This window comes from Asterias rubens, chromosome 7 (assembly GCF_902459465.1).
Source record: "Asterias rubens chromosome 7, eAstRub1.3, whole genome shotgun sequence".
In the NCBI taxonomy this organism is placed as follows: Eukaryota; Metazoa; Echinodermata; class Asteroidea; order Forcipulatida; family Asteriidae; genus Asterias; species Asterias rubens.
The window spans coordinates 12,309,353-12,326,114 of record NC_047068.1 but is presented as its reverse complement, the minus strand read 5'-3'; the positions used below and the strand labels follow the sequence as shown (position 1 = coordinate 12,326,114).

Sequence of the window (16,762 nt, the reverse complement as noted above, 5' to 3'; positions counted from 1 at the left end):
CACTTTTCAAGCACGAGAGATATAAGTTTGTCAGCTTTTATTGTACAATAATCAAACCAGATATATACATGTATTTACATTCCTGTATTTTTTACAATTGTATGATTGTATATATACATCTTGGTGTTTTTTTTTATAGTTTTTTTGCTTTTCTTTTTTACAAATCTGGTACAAATATCTGAAAAACGAAAACACTTTTTACATCCCTTTTTAATACATTGTATCTACACCATGTACATTTATGTATATTACAAAATCAAACGCAAACAATTGACATTGGTAGATTACGACCACAAAACTGCTAGTGTGTGTTTTTCTTCTTTAGGTTTTGGAAACGAATTAGAGAAATAAAAGTGCCAGCTATTTGTCACTTTTTTCTCCTCATTTTCTTGGTGAAAACTGCTGTTAATTATTGATGATGGAAACAAAACAGGTTGTATGCTAAATGTTAAAGATCCAAAAATTGTATATCTATGTCAAAGGTCATAGTTTACATGTCACGTTGTGATGAGTTAAAGTGCTGATTTAGATTGGGTTTTTTCTGGACATTAAATTTTACGAGGAAAATATTATATATATATATGTTAAACTGAAATAATTTTTTTGTTTTTTATTTCATTTCAGTTTGGATTATCTCTAGGCTTAGATATAAAAAGAGTAAATCCCAGGTTATGTTTTTTCTCTTAAGTGTCAAAACAGGTTTTCTAAAGTTTTACAAATTAAATTATTGAGACAACTCGTTTGAATTAAATTAAATTAACACTTGTGCGTAATACATATTTTGTTTTTGGTCCAACAAAAAATGAAGATTAATTGGATCTCATTACACCGGTGTTTGACACCATTTTGGTTTTTAAACAAACTTTTAAGACAAAAAATGGCAGTGACATTTTATACACTGGTAAGTGTTTAGTAAACTTTTAAAAACTATTTACAGAAGAATCAAGAAGTTAAAAATGTCATAAAGCTGCTTATCGTGGAATATTTAGCAAATTAAGTGCTTGAGAGCCAACCACAAAAAGTTTTGGTACAAATGTCTTCTGACTGGTATCCTGTTTCTGCTAAACAGGATTTTCTCTGCTCTCAATTCCTTCTGTAGCGCATAAGCAAATTCTAAATTAATTTTGTTTTATAATAGGTGCCCTGATAAGATTACTTGGCAGAAATAATTGCTTAGCAGTTTTTTTTATAAAGCTAAGCAGCTTTATGACCTGAATGATGATTCATTATTTTCACACACAACACATTAAAAATATTCCTTAAAAACGAACACACTGGTGACTTTTAAAACCACACCAACAGAAAAGTACATAAGGCAATTTTCCTATAATAATGTTGTACAACATTTTTTTGCGGGTTTTATTTTTCAAGTTGATGTGATCATTAAAGCGCATTTGAACGAAAAAATTACTATTGTTAATGCCAGTTTTAAAGCTTTTAACAAATATTTAAATGATTTTTGGGGTTGAACAAAGAATATTTAAATGTTACACTTTGTGAAAGATGCACTTTTTGTTCACTGTTTGGCAAGAGTTATAAACACTGCAATTAAAGAGGTTTGATGTTCACTGTGTGAAAGATATTTTTTTCAAACATGAGATTTTAGTTTATTTTAGAATTAAATCAACGAGTTTATATTATCAAAAACCTTTTTGTAAATGGTATCATTATTAAGATTATATTATTGAAAAAAATCGTTATACGAATTTGTTCAATCAACGAAATAAAAAGTGGATACAAAGTTCCAGAAAATTAACATTTCTTTCAAGTAGCACCTTTTTAATTTGTGGACTTGGTTGGTTTTATGCTTAGAGTTAACCATCTTTTACATCAAATATTGCAAGTTACAAACAAAACGGAAGAATATCTTATCTTAACAAAGAAGTTTGTCGATCTGCGCACGAAGTTCAGAAAGTGGTCTTGAACTCCCGTCGGCTCGTGAAGCCAATGAGAACCTTCCTTCTGAAATCATCGGGAAGCCGTGCTTTCTCCTCATCTCTGATTGGTCGGACAGAGCTGAGTGGCGATCCTCGTCGTCAAAAAAGACATCGTCGTTGGCGGCGCCCTCTCGGATATCGCCGAGTCTTCCGGAAACGGTGTTTCGGCGAACGTGTGTCTTTGGACGTCTCACTGAAAGGTGGGAAAATAAAGTGAAAGTTTTGTAAAAAATAATGATCAACCAAACACAATGTGTAGCTGAATTGGTGCCATTTTCAAAATATTTTGATCAACTGAACACTTGTGAAGCTGACTGAACTTCCGACATTTTAAAAATGTGTACCGGTTTTTGTTTATAACAATCAAAATGAACTATTCATATGAAAATCTTCTGTGTATAAAAGTTTGTTTGGTGGAGTTTTTTGCAAAATAAATCTGAAAACCTGAAGATCAACTTCATAACGGAGCAATTCAAAAGTGTTTCCCGTCGTTTTTGCGCGGGGAAAAAAAGAGTAAACAAATGAAATGAAAGAGATGAGAACATGTCTTACCTGCTGATCCTGGTCGTTGGTTGAGTGAAGGCAGTCCACAGCTCTCGGTCATACTCTCTGTCCCGGAATCTGCTCGTGATGTTTTTCTCTTTGGAGAGTAATCAGCCAGGGAGAGGGATGTCATGTCAAATATATCATCGTCACTGAAAGACTGGGAGCCCTTTCTGGTGTCAGTGTCGGCCATGTCTTCGCACCATGAGGACTCGGACCCGTAGCACGAGTCGAACTCGGTCTCGACGACTGACGACACCCTGGCGCACATCCTGCAGAGCCCGCTGCTCCGACGCCTGTCGGTCACGCCGGTCTTGGACTCTGCGATCTTGGGGAGTTGTAATCGAGAGCTCTTCGACGATCCACGGGTTTGTTTGGCCCAGTCGAACGCACTCAGGAAGCTGGAATCGGACACGGTGGTGGAGGCCTTTCCCTGTCTGATGAGGATCGTTGCACAGACGTCGAATCCCATGCTGAGGGCTTGCATGAGAGGGGTGACACCGTTAAAGTCGGTGACGTCGACGCTCGATCCCAACTCGACCAGTGAATCCACCATCAGTTTAACCGAAGCTGCACTGCCTGATGTAGCGGCGTGAAACAGTGCGGTGCGTCCACTGACGTCATTATGATTCAAGTCCAAGTTGGAGTCCCTGTACTGAAGCAGGAGTTCCACCTCCTGGTCCTTTCCCTGTAGACACGCCCACATTAGGGCACACCTACCGGTGGCATCAGCAATGGACACAATGGCACCCTTCTTGAGCAGCATCTTGGTGATCTTATTGCGCTCTTTAGGGTCCTCAATGAAGATGGCATGGATGAGGGGTGTCTTACCGCATTCGTCTCTCTCGTTGGGACCGGTACCTGCAGCCAAGAGCATCCCAACCTGACGGTGGCGAGCAGACCTGATGGCACGCACAAGGGCATGGTGGCTTGATTTGCACTCCTGCGGGAACATGATTGATTTCTCAAGAAGTTGGTGATTCTGGCAAGAGAAGATTGACAACTTTCTCAATTCGGCCTTGTCGAGATGAAGCTACAACAAACAGCGTTTAATCTCGGGACTACGGAGCTTAACAAACAGCGTGAATTGCTGAGTATCTTGCTCAAGAAAACCCGATAGATCAGACGGTCAGTAGGTAGCTACAAGACAACTGTTCCCGCTTGTGGCGAAGATCGAATGACGACGAGTCAGCCCATCGCAGTTTCTTAAATATAATTCTCAACATCTGTGAATAACCACTGAGCAATAGCCAATCGACGGTGCAGAGAAGTCATAGTCGGCTGCTTTCGTCACCAGCCATTCACTGCAAAAGAAATCTCCGTCACTCATCGCGTCTCGGCTCCGTACCTTGCGTCGTCTGCACATCGCTTAGGTGTTTTCCCACTTCGGTGTGGGTTACTCGCCGACGTCACTACACGGTCTGTGACGGGGTAGATGTTATTTTGCATTCAGAGATGACCGACTCACTGAACGCGGGAGTCATGTTTTTATGAATGGCCGATCGTGTATGTTTATCACTGACTCATTTAGATAGGTCATGGTTTATAGGTTTAAATAAATAATTTTGGAGAGACCTGGGCTTGCAGACAAACAGAATTTGGGTTAACACCTCATGATATTTAGTTTACAAAAACATCGCCTTTGTGAATTTTAAGTGAGTGATACAAGAGCTGGCGTGTTTTTTAAGGTGTCGAATTTTGTTGATTTCTTTCCATTGAAAATAAAATAATATTAATACAAGAGAATTAAACTTATAGTCATCAGACATGATCGTAAAACGAGATATTAACCTTCAAGTTGACATTAGCTTCTTCTTTTTTTTACCTAGGTGCTTCTAAAATTTTCTTTGAGTTTCTGAACACCATAATTCATTTTCAAACCATAATGTCCCATAGTTGCTCTTTCACAAAAACAAGAAAGGAGATTGAGGCTTTAAGAACGGAGTTTGATTCCATAAAATGTTGAAGGCACTGGATACCTGTGGTAATTTTAAGACATCCTCACATGGTGTATCCCAGCATATGCATCCAATACAAATCTGTGAAAATTCGGACTCAAATTGGTCATCGAAGTTGCAAGAGAACAATGGAAGAGCACAATTAGTTTTTGAGCAATATTTTGGCGTGCTAAAGCAATTTTCTAGTGTTTAACAACTTTATGGAATTAAAGGCAGTGGACACTTTTGGTAACTCCTCAATATAATTTCTAGTAGAACAAAACCTTACTTGGTAACGAGTAATGTGGAGAGGTTGATGGTATAAAACAACGTGAGAAAAGGCTGTCTGAAGTGACGTATAGTTTTTGAGAAAGAAGTAATTTTCCACGAACTTGATTTCGAGACCTCAGAATTAGATTTCGGTGTCTCTTAATCAAGCATCAATAAAAGCACACAACGTCATGTGACTATGGTGTTTTTTTCTTTCATAGTCTACTATTTAAACTCCGTTTGTTAAAAGGCACCGACACTGTTGGTTTTTACTTAAAACAACAGAGTGAAATGGGGAGCTGTTGATAAAACATTGTGACAAACTGTCCTGAACTAAAACGTAGGTTTTTTTAGAAAGTGGTAATTTCTCACTCGCTAAAAGACTGCATGCAGGCTTGATGCCTTTTTATTAGGCATCTGAAAGAGCAAGAGTACAACTTTGTGCAACAAGGGTGGTTTTTCTTTCATTATTCTCTTGCAACCTCGATGGCTTACTGAGTTCTAGTTTTCACATTGTTATTTTATTTGTGAAAAAGCAAAAAACGAGGTGTTATAGTTAGAAAATGAAATAGAGTACAGAAAAAAATTCAGAAACACCTTTAAAAAAAAAATTAGCTGTATGTCAATTTGAAGGTTAATATTATGCCCTTTTATGATTTCTGGCAGTCACTTACAATAGCATTTTTATATAGCTCTTCAATCTCATTCTGCAATGATATTCCCAAAATAAGCAGCTCAATCATTATTTTATTCAAGTCCTTCTCAATTTTATCATTTTACGTCAGACGTAAACTTTCCAAGATGCCATGATATTGTGGTCTCCTGATTATAAACATCACAAACTGAATCTGAACATCAGTAGAAAACAAACTCACAAGAACTATCCACGCAAACACATCCCGTCTTGAGCTAAACGCAGTCGTCATGGGGCAGTGGCTTTCGTAAGCAGAGATGTTAAACAACGCGGGCAGCTCCTTCTCGGTATCAATGGGTTATTTTAGGCGCCAGCCTCTTATAATAGCTAGTGATGCAACTGTTCTTCTTTGTAAGTGAAACTGGATATTACTCGATGCGATGCATGATGCCTACTGTCTTGTGCCATGGGGAAATAATTTCTTCCTCTATGCTTGTGCATAGTATGATGATAAACAGTTGATTTAAAGGTACTGAACACTATTGGTAATTACTCAATATAATTGTTAGCATAAAAACATACTTGGTATTGGTAACGAGTAATGGAGCTGTTGATAGTATAAAACATTGTGAGAAATGGCTCCCTCTAACGTAGTTTTTGAGGAAGTTATAATTCTCAGTAAAACATTGATTTCGAGACCTCATGCGTGAGTTCTCGAAATCAAGCATCTGAAAGCACACAATTTTTTAATTATAAATAAACTAGTGAAGACATTTAATTGTGGCGACAAATATAGCACCAGTGACGTTTCCAACCCTGATCTAGTGTATAATGAAGGCATTCACTTGCCAATTAAACCCATTTTGTAGTATACGTACGGATTTAATTAAAGCTTTTTTTAAACCGTGCAGGAGGGCAGCGTAGTTAAAACTGACTAAATATATAACAATCGCTAACTGGTTGATAGATAATGACTTCTTTTTTTAATCAAATAGATATTTTTTAATAATCTTTTTGTACCAATTAGGACAGCTCTCTTTAAATAGAGGGTGACATGTTAAAATTAGATCTTTATGGGACAGGAACGTTGTTATATGAGGACCGCAACGCAAAGAATCACAAAGCTGGCGAATCGAATGTCTAAATGGTTTAAAGATTATGATGGTAGAAAGCTTCCATTAAAATATTACTTACTGCGAGTTGCTTTGTAGTTTTTGAGAAATGAGTAATACAAGCCACGGAAATATTTTTGCATTTATTTTGCATGTAAAACAAATTTTCGTGACACTGTTTTACTCATTTCTCAAAAACTATACTGCATCTCAGCAAGTGCCTTTAAAGACAATGTGGACACTATTGGTAATTGTCAAAGACAAGTCTTCTCACTTGGTGTATCTCAACATATGCATAAAATAACAAATCTGTGAAAATTTGAGCTCAATTGGTCGTTGAAGTTGTGAGAACAATGAAAGAAAAACACCCTTGTCAAACGAAGTTGTGTGCTTTCAGATGCTTGATTTCGAGACCTCAAAATCTGGGGTCTCGAAATCGAATTCGTGGGAAACTACTTCTTTCTCGAAAACTACGTTACTTCAGAGGAAGGCGTTTCTCACAATGTTTTATACTATCAACAGCTCCCAATTACTCGTTACCAAGTAAGGTTTTATGCTAATAACTATTTTGAGTAATTACCAATAGTGTCCACAGCCTTTAAATACCGTGTCCAGTGTGGTCTGCGTTTCTTGGGCACAGTGAACTTTCACATGGTGCTTAAACATATTATTTGTGTGCAACAAACAGAGGGGAAATTCCTCCTTGACATTTCTCTCCGTCGGAAATAAATCTGCCATCCGGAAAAAGGGCAACTTAGAAAGGAAAGACAAGCAACAGATCTTCAATAATGTTATATTACCCTTTTATGCTCTGATGCTGATCGTCTGTAACTAGTTGGGCGTAAACTTTACTTGGGAATGTGAATGTCCATCGACATTTAGTCTTTTGTCACTTCAACAATAAACCTTTTCTTGGTTGTTAAGAAGACAGACCTTTGTTGATATGTTTGTGTATAGCCATTTGGACGAATTAAATTCACCTTTAGAATCATATCAATACTCATTCCTTTGTTCAGATGGTTTTTGTTTGGAAACAACCCAACAACAGGTGGGGTGGGTCGGAAATCCAATAAAGCGATATGAGATACAAATGGTTTGTATTTTTTAAGTTCTTCATTTGCGGTTTTACATTGTATTATACAGAAAAGTTGATGATGATGCTGATTCACCTCATTTGTATGATGCAATATATGTGTTTCTATTCAAAAGCATTCAAAGGCGCGAGCTCCAGTTATGGGTGCGTTCGTTCGACCCCGGTGTGTGGCGTTTTTTTTCCCCAGGACGAACATGGGTAATTATCTGCACACGTTCGTCCTGATAAAAAAAAAAAACGCCACACGACGGGGTCGACCCAGGGAAGCTAAACGAACGCACCCAAAGTTAGCATTTCAATATCAGAAATGAAGATCAGAGTCATGCGCGAAGCTTTGAAGTGTTCCGGGTTGTCAATTTCGCGACGAAATGATGGGAGGGAGTTCCACAGGCGAGGAGTAATAGAGGAAAATGTTGGAGAAACACCTTGTGTAACTGTAATATCTTTACTTTTTTTTTTTTTTGATTGCCGATGACAATTATAGATACAACTTTAGCCGGTGGTTTATATTTAAGAGGACCATGGCCATTCTGGCATGCCCATTTTCTAATTGCCAATTATATATAATAAGGGTGCATCCCCACCAAAGGAGAAAACAGAGCGTCGTGCTCATTAATATTTTGTAGGCCCTGAAAATATTCTATATTAGACAGATTTGAGAGCCCCCAGAAAGTGTTTCAGTGTAAAAAATATTGCCCAATTGTGACCTGGGGGGTTGTTGACTTCCAGCTTGAGGTCTTTGGATGACATAGGCCCTGAAATAAATGGTTCTATTTGCTGAGAGGTGAAGGGACATTTTTCAAGATTGATGCATGCTCGGACGTTTTGAAAATTAGACCTGTGAAGGGGTGTTTTTACTTGGAGGGAGAATAACTCGACGGGCCCAGGGACTCCCTATATAAAATTGAGCAGATAATGAAAGTTCAAAAGTCAATCAATAACTTTCCCTTTTAAGTTAAAAGCTGTGAGACTTTTAAGTATTTTTCGTGTATTTTTGAATATTTAGCATTTTGCACTGTGTGCTATGGGAAATTATTTGGTGGGGTGCACCGTTTCTTTGGAATAGTCTTCCTGTGCATATTCACCAAGCTAATACTTTACAATGTTTTAAGTCCTTGTTGAAAACTCATTTGTTTAAAGCTTCTTTTTGTAATTTGCCTATTTGTATCTTGTATCTTTCTCTAATTGTTTATTTTATTGTTTCTTTAATGCGCTTAGAGGCTTTTGCATTAGGCGCTTCACAAATGTCTTATTATATAAGGGGTTTGTATTTCAGGACTGTAGGCCTATACTTTGTTTTTGGAACGGCAAGGGCGCATAGGCATTTTCGCATTGATAGGGCACCCTATGAGGAAATTGTCTGGAGCATTTGAAGGGCACGAAGGCATTGGTTGCTATGGGTGGGGCATGAATGTACTTCTAAGGACACGAAGGCATTGGTTGCTATGAGTGGGGCATGAATGTACTTCTAATGGCACGAAGGCATTGGTTGCTATGGGTGGGGCATGAATGTACCCTCTCCATGTTGTTGTGCACTCTAAATAATAATAATTATCTTAATTAAGACTGCCCTCTAGGGTCTGGTAACAGAAACAACCCACTTGCCTCATGGCCCAAAATCACGAACACGAAACCCATCGCACCCCTCTTGTATATATACCCGAACCCCAAATCACAAAGTACCACAAACAAAACAAAAAAACCTTTATCCATCGTTACAACAACGCAGCAACCACTTGCCAAATGTTTATTGACAAGTCAAAAGTCTCAGCTCGCATGTTGAGTCCGTGCGCAAATACTCGTGTGGGGGATTTAAACTGTTTGTAAATTTACTCTTTGTATTTAATTTGCCTTTCTTGTTTAACACTCGAGAAGGATGGATGAGTCTGGTCCCCTTTTTAGCGTGATGAGAATAGTATTACTTTATATATCTAGCATACAGTGGAACACGACCAACCTGTGATACGGGTTTGTTAGCCATCATCATTATTATTTAATCAACACATTAACGGCTGAGATAGCGACGCTCTGATGTTTTATTAAAAACTGAAACCGTCGATTCCAGTCCGCGGTTTGTGTTGTTACGTAAACGATGTGAATTAATTATCCGTGACGCAATGTCACTGTGTCTACGTGTCAACGGGACAATAGCTAGACTGGTGAATTGAATTAGGCCTAAAGCACAACCTTCAAAAAACCAAGTAGGCAGTATTGTTGCTTTTGTTATTATAAATAATGAAACTGATGAGAGCAAAAAAATGTGGCCTGACATTTCGACCCCCCTGGCAGAGTCTTTCTTGAAAGCTGTCCCTTTTAGCCTTCGAGAAAGACCCTGCAAAGGTGCAACACGTCACAGGCCCCTAACTATTTTTTTTTTAAATAGACACTTTTGGTTTATAAGCAGTCTGCAACAAATTATGCCCTAACTATTATGCCGAGTAACATGCCTGTGATTTTTTTCACATGACCATGGAAAGTACAGAGTATACAGTGCTAACACACATCGGTGTATGGGTAAAAAACAAAATTAATACTCTTTATCCCCGATGCAAATTTAACATCTCTTAAATTATGCCCTGTTTCGATTTTCTCGAAACTGACAAGGTAATTTGTGGTTTTCATTTGAAGACAATCATTTAATACTTTGCTAATTTCGATGTTTGGGCTCAAGGACAATCAAATTATGCTAACAGTTGCCACAAAATATTAAATACCATGCCTCAAATGTGTAATTTTGTGGCTAATATCCCGTTGGTTGTTTTTCTGAGCAGAACATTTCTCAGCATTTCAGTGGCCTTTTTAATGGAAAGTAACTACAACTGTGAACTGAATAAGAGATAATAAATTAGCACCATTGACGCAAACCGCTGTGGATTGGAATCGACGTCTTTCAACTCAATGAAGTAACTTTCAAGTACCAGTAATTTTGCGGGGTACAGCCATGTTGTTTTAATCTTATCGGCTCTTTTCGGCAGACATACATCTCAAGCAAAAGTTTACCTGTGCGCAGGTTTACTTGGTAGATCATGCAAGCTCAAAACAACACATTTGACTTGCCAAGTGAGTTTACTGGCCAAAATATATTATGTGCCTAGACAAGTTTAATTGTAAATGGTCTTTGAAGCTTTGCATGGTGTGAAGAATAAGAAGTATACTTGCGGGTACAACCAAAGTTACTTTGAGGGAGTGTTGGCTCTGAAAAGAACTGGTGTGGAGATTCTCCTGAAGACGAGCAGAGTATACTGTTCGAAACGTCCATACCACACCAGATCTTTTTTAGAGCCAACGCTCCCTCAAAGAGATACTATACCCGCAAGTTTACTATTTAGCACTTCTTAAAGGCAGTGGACACTATTGGTAATTACTCAAAATAGTTATAAAACCTTACTTGGTAACGAGAAATTGGGAGAGGTTGATAGTATTAAACATTGTGAGAAACGGCTCCCTCCCTCTGGAGTGAATTAGTTTTCGAGAAAGAAGTTATTTTTATGAATTTGATTTCGAGACCTCAGATTTATAGTGTTAGGTCTCGAAATCAAATATCTGAAAGCACACAACTTCGTGTGACAAGGGTGTTTTTTCTTTCATCATAATCTCGCAACTTCGATGACCGATTGAGCTCAAATTTTCACAGGTTTGTTATATGTACATGTTGAGATACACCAAGTGGGAAGACTGGTCTTTGACAGTTACACCAACAGTGTCCAGTGTCTTTAAGTTTAATTGTGTTCAAAGGCGATGTATTAAATGCGATTTGTTGGATTCGGATTCAGTTATAACGTTCTAACAACATCCCATAGGCTTGGATGAAAGTTATCTAATAAAACTATTATTTATTAATTAGGCAAATAATCCTTCCTTGAAAGGTTGTGTGTACTAAATAAGCATCAGAAAGCCCACAACTTGTGTGACAAGTGTGTTTTTTCTTCCGTTATTATCTCGCAACTTCGACGACCAATTGAGTTCAATTTTCACATGTTTGTTATTTTATATATATGTTGAGATACACCAAGTGAAAAGACTGGTCTTTGACAGTAACCAAAGGTGTTCGGTGTCTTTAAAAAGACGAGCTCTCAAATATTCCTTGACTGAGTCTAGATCTTTGTTATACAAGATATTTAAAATAAAACGGTTATTTTTTGATAATTTACTAATTAATTTTAATTTAATCTGTTTCTATCCAATTACACGGAAAATTCAAACAAATTGCACAGTGTTTGTTTTTGTTGTTTGACAAATTCATGTTTATTTTTTAGAAAAGCTTTCATATTTTCTTTTTTAATTCTTGTCCAGTCCATTCGTACGAGAAGTTTACTGGCACCTATAGTTACTGACAGTTTTTTATGTTTTTAAAAACAAAATTGAAGCATGAATGTGAACTCATAAATAAAGGAACTGCACTGCAAATAAAAATACACTTATTTGTTCGTTGGCGTTTAGACCAGACTTCGGAAATTTTGATGTCGAATTTTAAAATAAAATCAAACAAAAAGTGCTGGTCAAATTGTGTCACTCTTCAAAACGGAAACATTTTCGTATCTAACAACAACTTTCTAACTCGTTATGAAATAAATAAGTATTAAATTTACTCAAATGAGATATTCCTTGTGGTAAAAATGAGTGCAAAAGTGGTTGCAGGATGAGGACATCTTTCTTTGAAAAATGCCGAAATTTGACAATTTTAAAACGGCAAGTGTTCAAAAGACACTCAAAGCATGCGTGTATAACTAGACTTTCTCGTCTAATTAAAGAAGGGTTGCCATATTTCTTTTGCCTCTCATTTTTCCAGTGTTTTATGATTCAAAATTTTAGTTTCACTTAAAAATCAATCAGTCAGAGTCTATGTTAAATTGATTTGATTTCCTTAATCGTTTCTCTGACACAAGTTTCTTAGCAGCAATCACGCCACCAGCTATACTCGCTATATCTCTAGACTCCTGCCAAGCAAGATGAGGTGCGAGGGTATGTTGCAACCTCAAGAACCTATCGTCTTCAAGAGGGTCATTGTCACAACCTCTGGTGGCCGAACTCCTCTTTCGCCTCCGATGGTGCCCTCGCATCTTCCTGCCGTGCTGTGTGGGGAGTCTCGGGCACTCTTTGATTTGAATTCTTGGCAGAGCCTCCGAGATAAACGTCGGCGACGGTCCGGTGAGGTGTACCTCTCTAAACGGAACGGTCTCTGCTCGGTGATGGGGTTTCCTTCTAGCAGAGGTCACTCCCTCATCAGTTGTGAGGGCCTCATGGTTAGCCAAGTCCGCTTCAGCTTCAGATGTTATGAGTACCGAGGGAAGTCGAATACCCTCGGCAGAGGTTGTGGGTTTGTCTAAGGTTTTTGTTTTCTGCAGAGAGGGCAGTGAAATATTTCCCTGTCTGCCCTCTCCGACCCTCGAACCAGAAGCAACTCCATTGTTGCTTTTCACGGCCCGCACTCCCCTAGTGATGTCAGGGAGAGAATCCGCTCCGTCTGAATGTTTCTCCTTAATTTCCGGTAAACCCACATTCTTGTTCTCACCTTTCTCACCCTCAAGGTTCGTTTCTTCACCTTCTTCCTCGATGTCCCGCGACTCCTCATGGTCACCCTTCTTTCTCGCCAAAGAATTGAGGCTGTTCGCCCTCCTTGAGTGTTCCCTAACCCACGTACTCTGCCTATGTTCCATTCTGTTTATAAACGTCTTCTTCTGGTGAGTGATAAAAGTAGCCGTTTTCTTCCTTGCATTGTGGATGTCTGAGAGCCTCATATCCAAGAGTCGCTCCTGGCTCGTGTTGTCGTTAAGGAGTATCCGCCCGACGTGGCTCTTGCCCGGTAGGTTCTGTCGAAGCGCCGTGCTCTCAGCCGTACGCTCGGCCCGTCCGGCGAAGATGGTCACAAGATTGCCGGCAAAACTTGGACGCTTGTCGACATGAACTGTCTTTGACATCGAGGCCTTCATCATGGTAAAATAATCTCTCAAAAGTTAGTTCCAAATTGTCAAACCAAACCTGGTTGTCGGGTAGCCGTTGTTGCACCCTCCCCTTGCTGCCAGACCATTGCCGCTAATGGGCCACTACCCGTTATGTTCGTTTTACGCACAATACTTGATTAACAAATCATGCTCACGATCGTGTTGAAGACTGAAATATAACCCACTATCACGGCGATAAACTATCACAATATTGTGTGAAAAGGGTCCTTGATGTCGTGACTCCACTACAAACTGTTTACTCGTTGTTCACGTTCACTCAAATATTACCGAGGTTGAAAACTATGATTCCTCGCTTGGAGACACTTCATGGCTCTACACAAAGAGCAAGGACCAGATAAGCAGCGAAAAGGAAGATGTTTAGGCCCCTATGCCCACCAGATACTTCCCCATCCGTGAAGCATGCGACCCACCTCCATGGTTAAAAATTCACTGGAAACCACTTGGCATGACAACGAAAGGAAAGTCACCTCCCGTAGTGAGGATCTTTGGAGTCAATCTGCTCGATTGTGTACACAGTCTATTGTTATGCTGTTTGCAAACACTGGGGAAAATCATCTGCCTTGCTGCGTGTGGTATGCAGCAACCCGTGTGGTTCACAATCGGGTTACATGTTCTCCATGTTCTAACGCAGGTGTGAAACACCAATGGCTACTCAATGACGAGAAGGACCATCCCCCCGGTCTTGAAAATCGGCTCTTTCTTCTCTAATGGGGGTAAAGAGTTTGAAGAGATAGTGGTCTTGTGCCCCTTCACTTATCCTTTCTTTCCACCACGGCCAAATGAATGAGCAATCTGTGAAGCCTGCTGGTAGCCCACTCTTGCCTGGGTGTCAGTGCGTGCTTGCACCCTGGGGGTAGGCCTACTCTCGCATACCTTTCATAGTGTTGATGGAACTTTTGACGCGTGACGAGGAAAAATTGATTTGTGTCTGTCGGCAGTGACACCAAATCGATGAAAATCAACAATGTCCCGAGTTGCGACCGTCGTTTTTTTTTTAAGTGAAAAAAAAAAATTGCTGACAGAAAACTTTAGCATTGCAGTGCCGTGACGGTTAGCAACGAGGAAATAAAACAATAATTACTCACTTTTGTAACTTGCACTGATGCCTCAAACAATGACAGACACTAATTTAATTTGCCGTTAATATTGTTTTCTTCTCTCTAAATGTTATAGAGTAAAAAACACCACTCTTTACATTTCGAGCTGTCCTCCATACGGCTCTTCAAAAAGAGTGGTTATTATATCACTCTTTTAGAGGGTTTCACTCCAGGACAGAGTGAAAAATCACCCAAAAAGATGCAAAATTCAATCTAAAAGAGTGGAAGACCACTCGAAAAAGAAATGTCCTTCATATGGCTCTTCAAAGAGTGCTTTTTCACTCTTTTACATTAAGAGAGTTTGAGAAATTGTTTTTTTGGTATGCTACACAATATGTTGTTACTGCAAACTGAATATACATTGATACCTCACCATACCATGCCTCAAAACCCATAAACAATAACTTCAGGTGATTACAGTTCTGTAAATGAGTTGCATATTTCAAACTCACAAAGTTGTGAGTTTTTTTTTCAAACAAAAAGAATAGACCTCTTTCAATAAATTACGAAGGACAGACGGGTGAAACGAATCGCAACAAATTTCACTTGTCAATATTTTGACTACGATCATGTTTTGGAAATGAAAAGGATGTTCTTGTCAAACCATGGAAGTAAAACCTTTGAGCCCGGAGCGTTTTCACTTGGTTCTTTCCAAGGGAACCCCGCTATCTTATACAGGTTTTGATATTGTATGCCTTCAAATGGCCGTCTTCAACCGGGTTTGTTGTTAAAGATTTAGCGAGAATCAATTCTTGCCAAGAAGGAATGCTCAAGGTCATAGGGCCGAGTCGGGTGAAGACCTTAGCAACAACGCCAGCAATGGTTACGCCTGGCCTTTAATGGCCAGATGGGGGCGCTATAGGGGTACTAGATTTACGTGGGATCCTAATGCGAAATACAAAAAAATGCTTAACAAATGAACAAGTCTTTCAGCCTTCTCCATGTTTAAACCAATCAAATATATTTTATAGACAACTAAACTTTAGATTTCTTTTCAATTTGTGGCATGTTAGCCGGTTGGAGGTTTAACTAATCCAGAAGAACACTGTTGTGCTTAAACTCATAAACTCGCTGTCAGCTTTTCACGAGGCACCGCTCCTCAATTCCCAAAGCCAAGGATCAACTTGAACGCCTAAATTGACTAACTGGGTTCGGATAGGTTGTTGTATTTTATACTATCCATTGACCTAAAAAACGTCACTACTCAAAAGTACCTGTGGGTTTACATTAACATGATAGCAGGAAAGAGAGAGAGAGAAAGGGGGGGGGGGCACTGTCAGTTAAATGCTTCTAATAGTGAACTCATACCACTCATGTGTGTGCTCAGAAATATTATCGAATGTCAAGTGTACTTCGAACCAACCAATACCACGCAACATTGCATATCATCTGCATCAGCATCGGCAGCAGTTGTCAGCAGCGTGGGGTTCGAATCTCGGTCATGACACCATGTTCCCATGAGCAAAGCTGCGCATTAATTTGAAGTTGAGATGACATATCCATTCTCTCTCTACCGAAGTTCCTATAGTGAAGGACACCTACATTATAGTAGCGTGAAAGGGAAGGGGGGGGGTAAACCTTGACTCAGCCCAGGAATAAGTTGTAAACGTGCCAGGGGTGACAGTTGATTTGGGTCAATAGCTCTGGCCTAAGGATTACTGAGTATAGCCCTAACCTGTGCGGCCCGGAGCTGCGATGCATGTTAGGCATTAATTGCTCATCCAATGTAGGCATACTATAATATTCTTAACCCCGTGTACAAATCGCGGGTAGGCCCTGCCCGTTGTTAAAAATATAGGATTGGAGCTGCCTCTAGCTATCGACCATCGGTGATGAAGACATCTTTGAAATGGCAATAAAGGTCGTGGGTTCGAATTTGTCATGGATATATTGAGTCGCTTGAATATCATTAAATCTAAATTTGTGGATCAATTCTGCTAAAAAATACTTTCAAATGAAGATGGTTAGGTCTATAAATAAACAATATTTAATATTTAGTTAAGAAAACCCCTCCCCGCCCATCCCAACGTCTCATTTTGACCTTGACCCTCTGACTCACTGAACTTTGGCCAAAAAGTTCGACAACTTCTTCTATTTTTTTTTTAATTCATAGAAACATTACTTTATTTATATTTAAACCTCAAATCAACCAAAAAACGTAACCCGTAAACCCCAA

At 39.1% G+C, this 16,762-nt stretch overlaps 2 protein-coding genes across 2 annotated transcripts; both read right to left on the bottom strand.

Annotated features, from left to right (window-relative positions):
• Positions 1 to 22: 22 nt before the first annotated feature.
• LOC117293058 (ankyrin repeat domain-containing protein SAT10-like) lies at positions 23 to 3,813 on the bottom strand. Its single transcript, XM_033775270.1, has 2 exons — positions 2,490 to 3,813; positions 23 to 2,130 (listed from the first exon to the last, which is right to left on the bottom strand). Exons 1-2 carry the CDS (start codon positions 3,433 to 3,435, stop codon positions 1,874 to 1,876), a joined length of 1,203 nt encoding a protein of 400 aa, XP_033631161.1. The 5' UTR covers positions 3,436 to 3,813; the 3' UTR covers positions 23 to 1,873.
• Positions 3,814 to 11,751: 7,938 nt separating this feature from the next.
• On the bottom strand, positions 11,752 to 14,294 carry LOC117292817. The gene has a single exon (XM_033774982.1). It carries the CDS (start codon positions 13,457 to 13,459, stop codon positions 12,356 to 12,358), a length of 1,104 nt encoding a protein of 367 aa, XP_033630873.1. The 5' UTR covers positions 13,460 to 14,294; the 3' UTR covers positions 11,752 to 12,355.
• Between the last annotated feature and the right edge of the window lie 2,468 nt (positions 14,295 to 16,762).

Bases quoted from the DNA above. Each gene is read 5' to 3' on its own strand.
- LOC117292817 (XM_033774982.1), bottom strand. From the start codon at position 13,459: ATGATGAAGGCCTCGATGTCAAAGACAGTTCATGTCGACAAGCGTCCA.
- LOC117293058 (XM_033775270.1), bottom strand. From the start codon at position 3,435: ATGTTCCCGCAGGAGTGCAAATCAAGCCACCATGCCCTTGTGCGTGCC. The intron at 2,131-2,489 runs GTAAGACATGTT...CCCACCTTTCAG, and splicing joins CCAACGACCAGGATCAGCAG to TGAGACGTCCAAAGACACAC.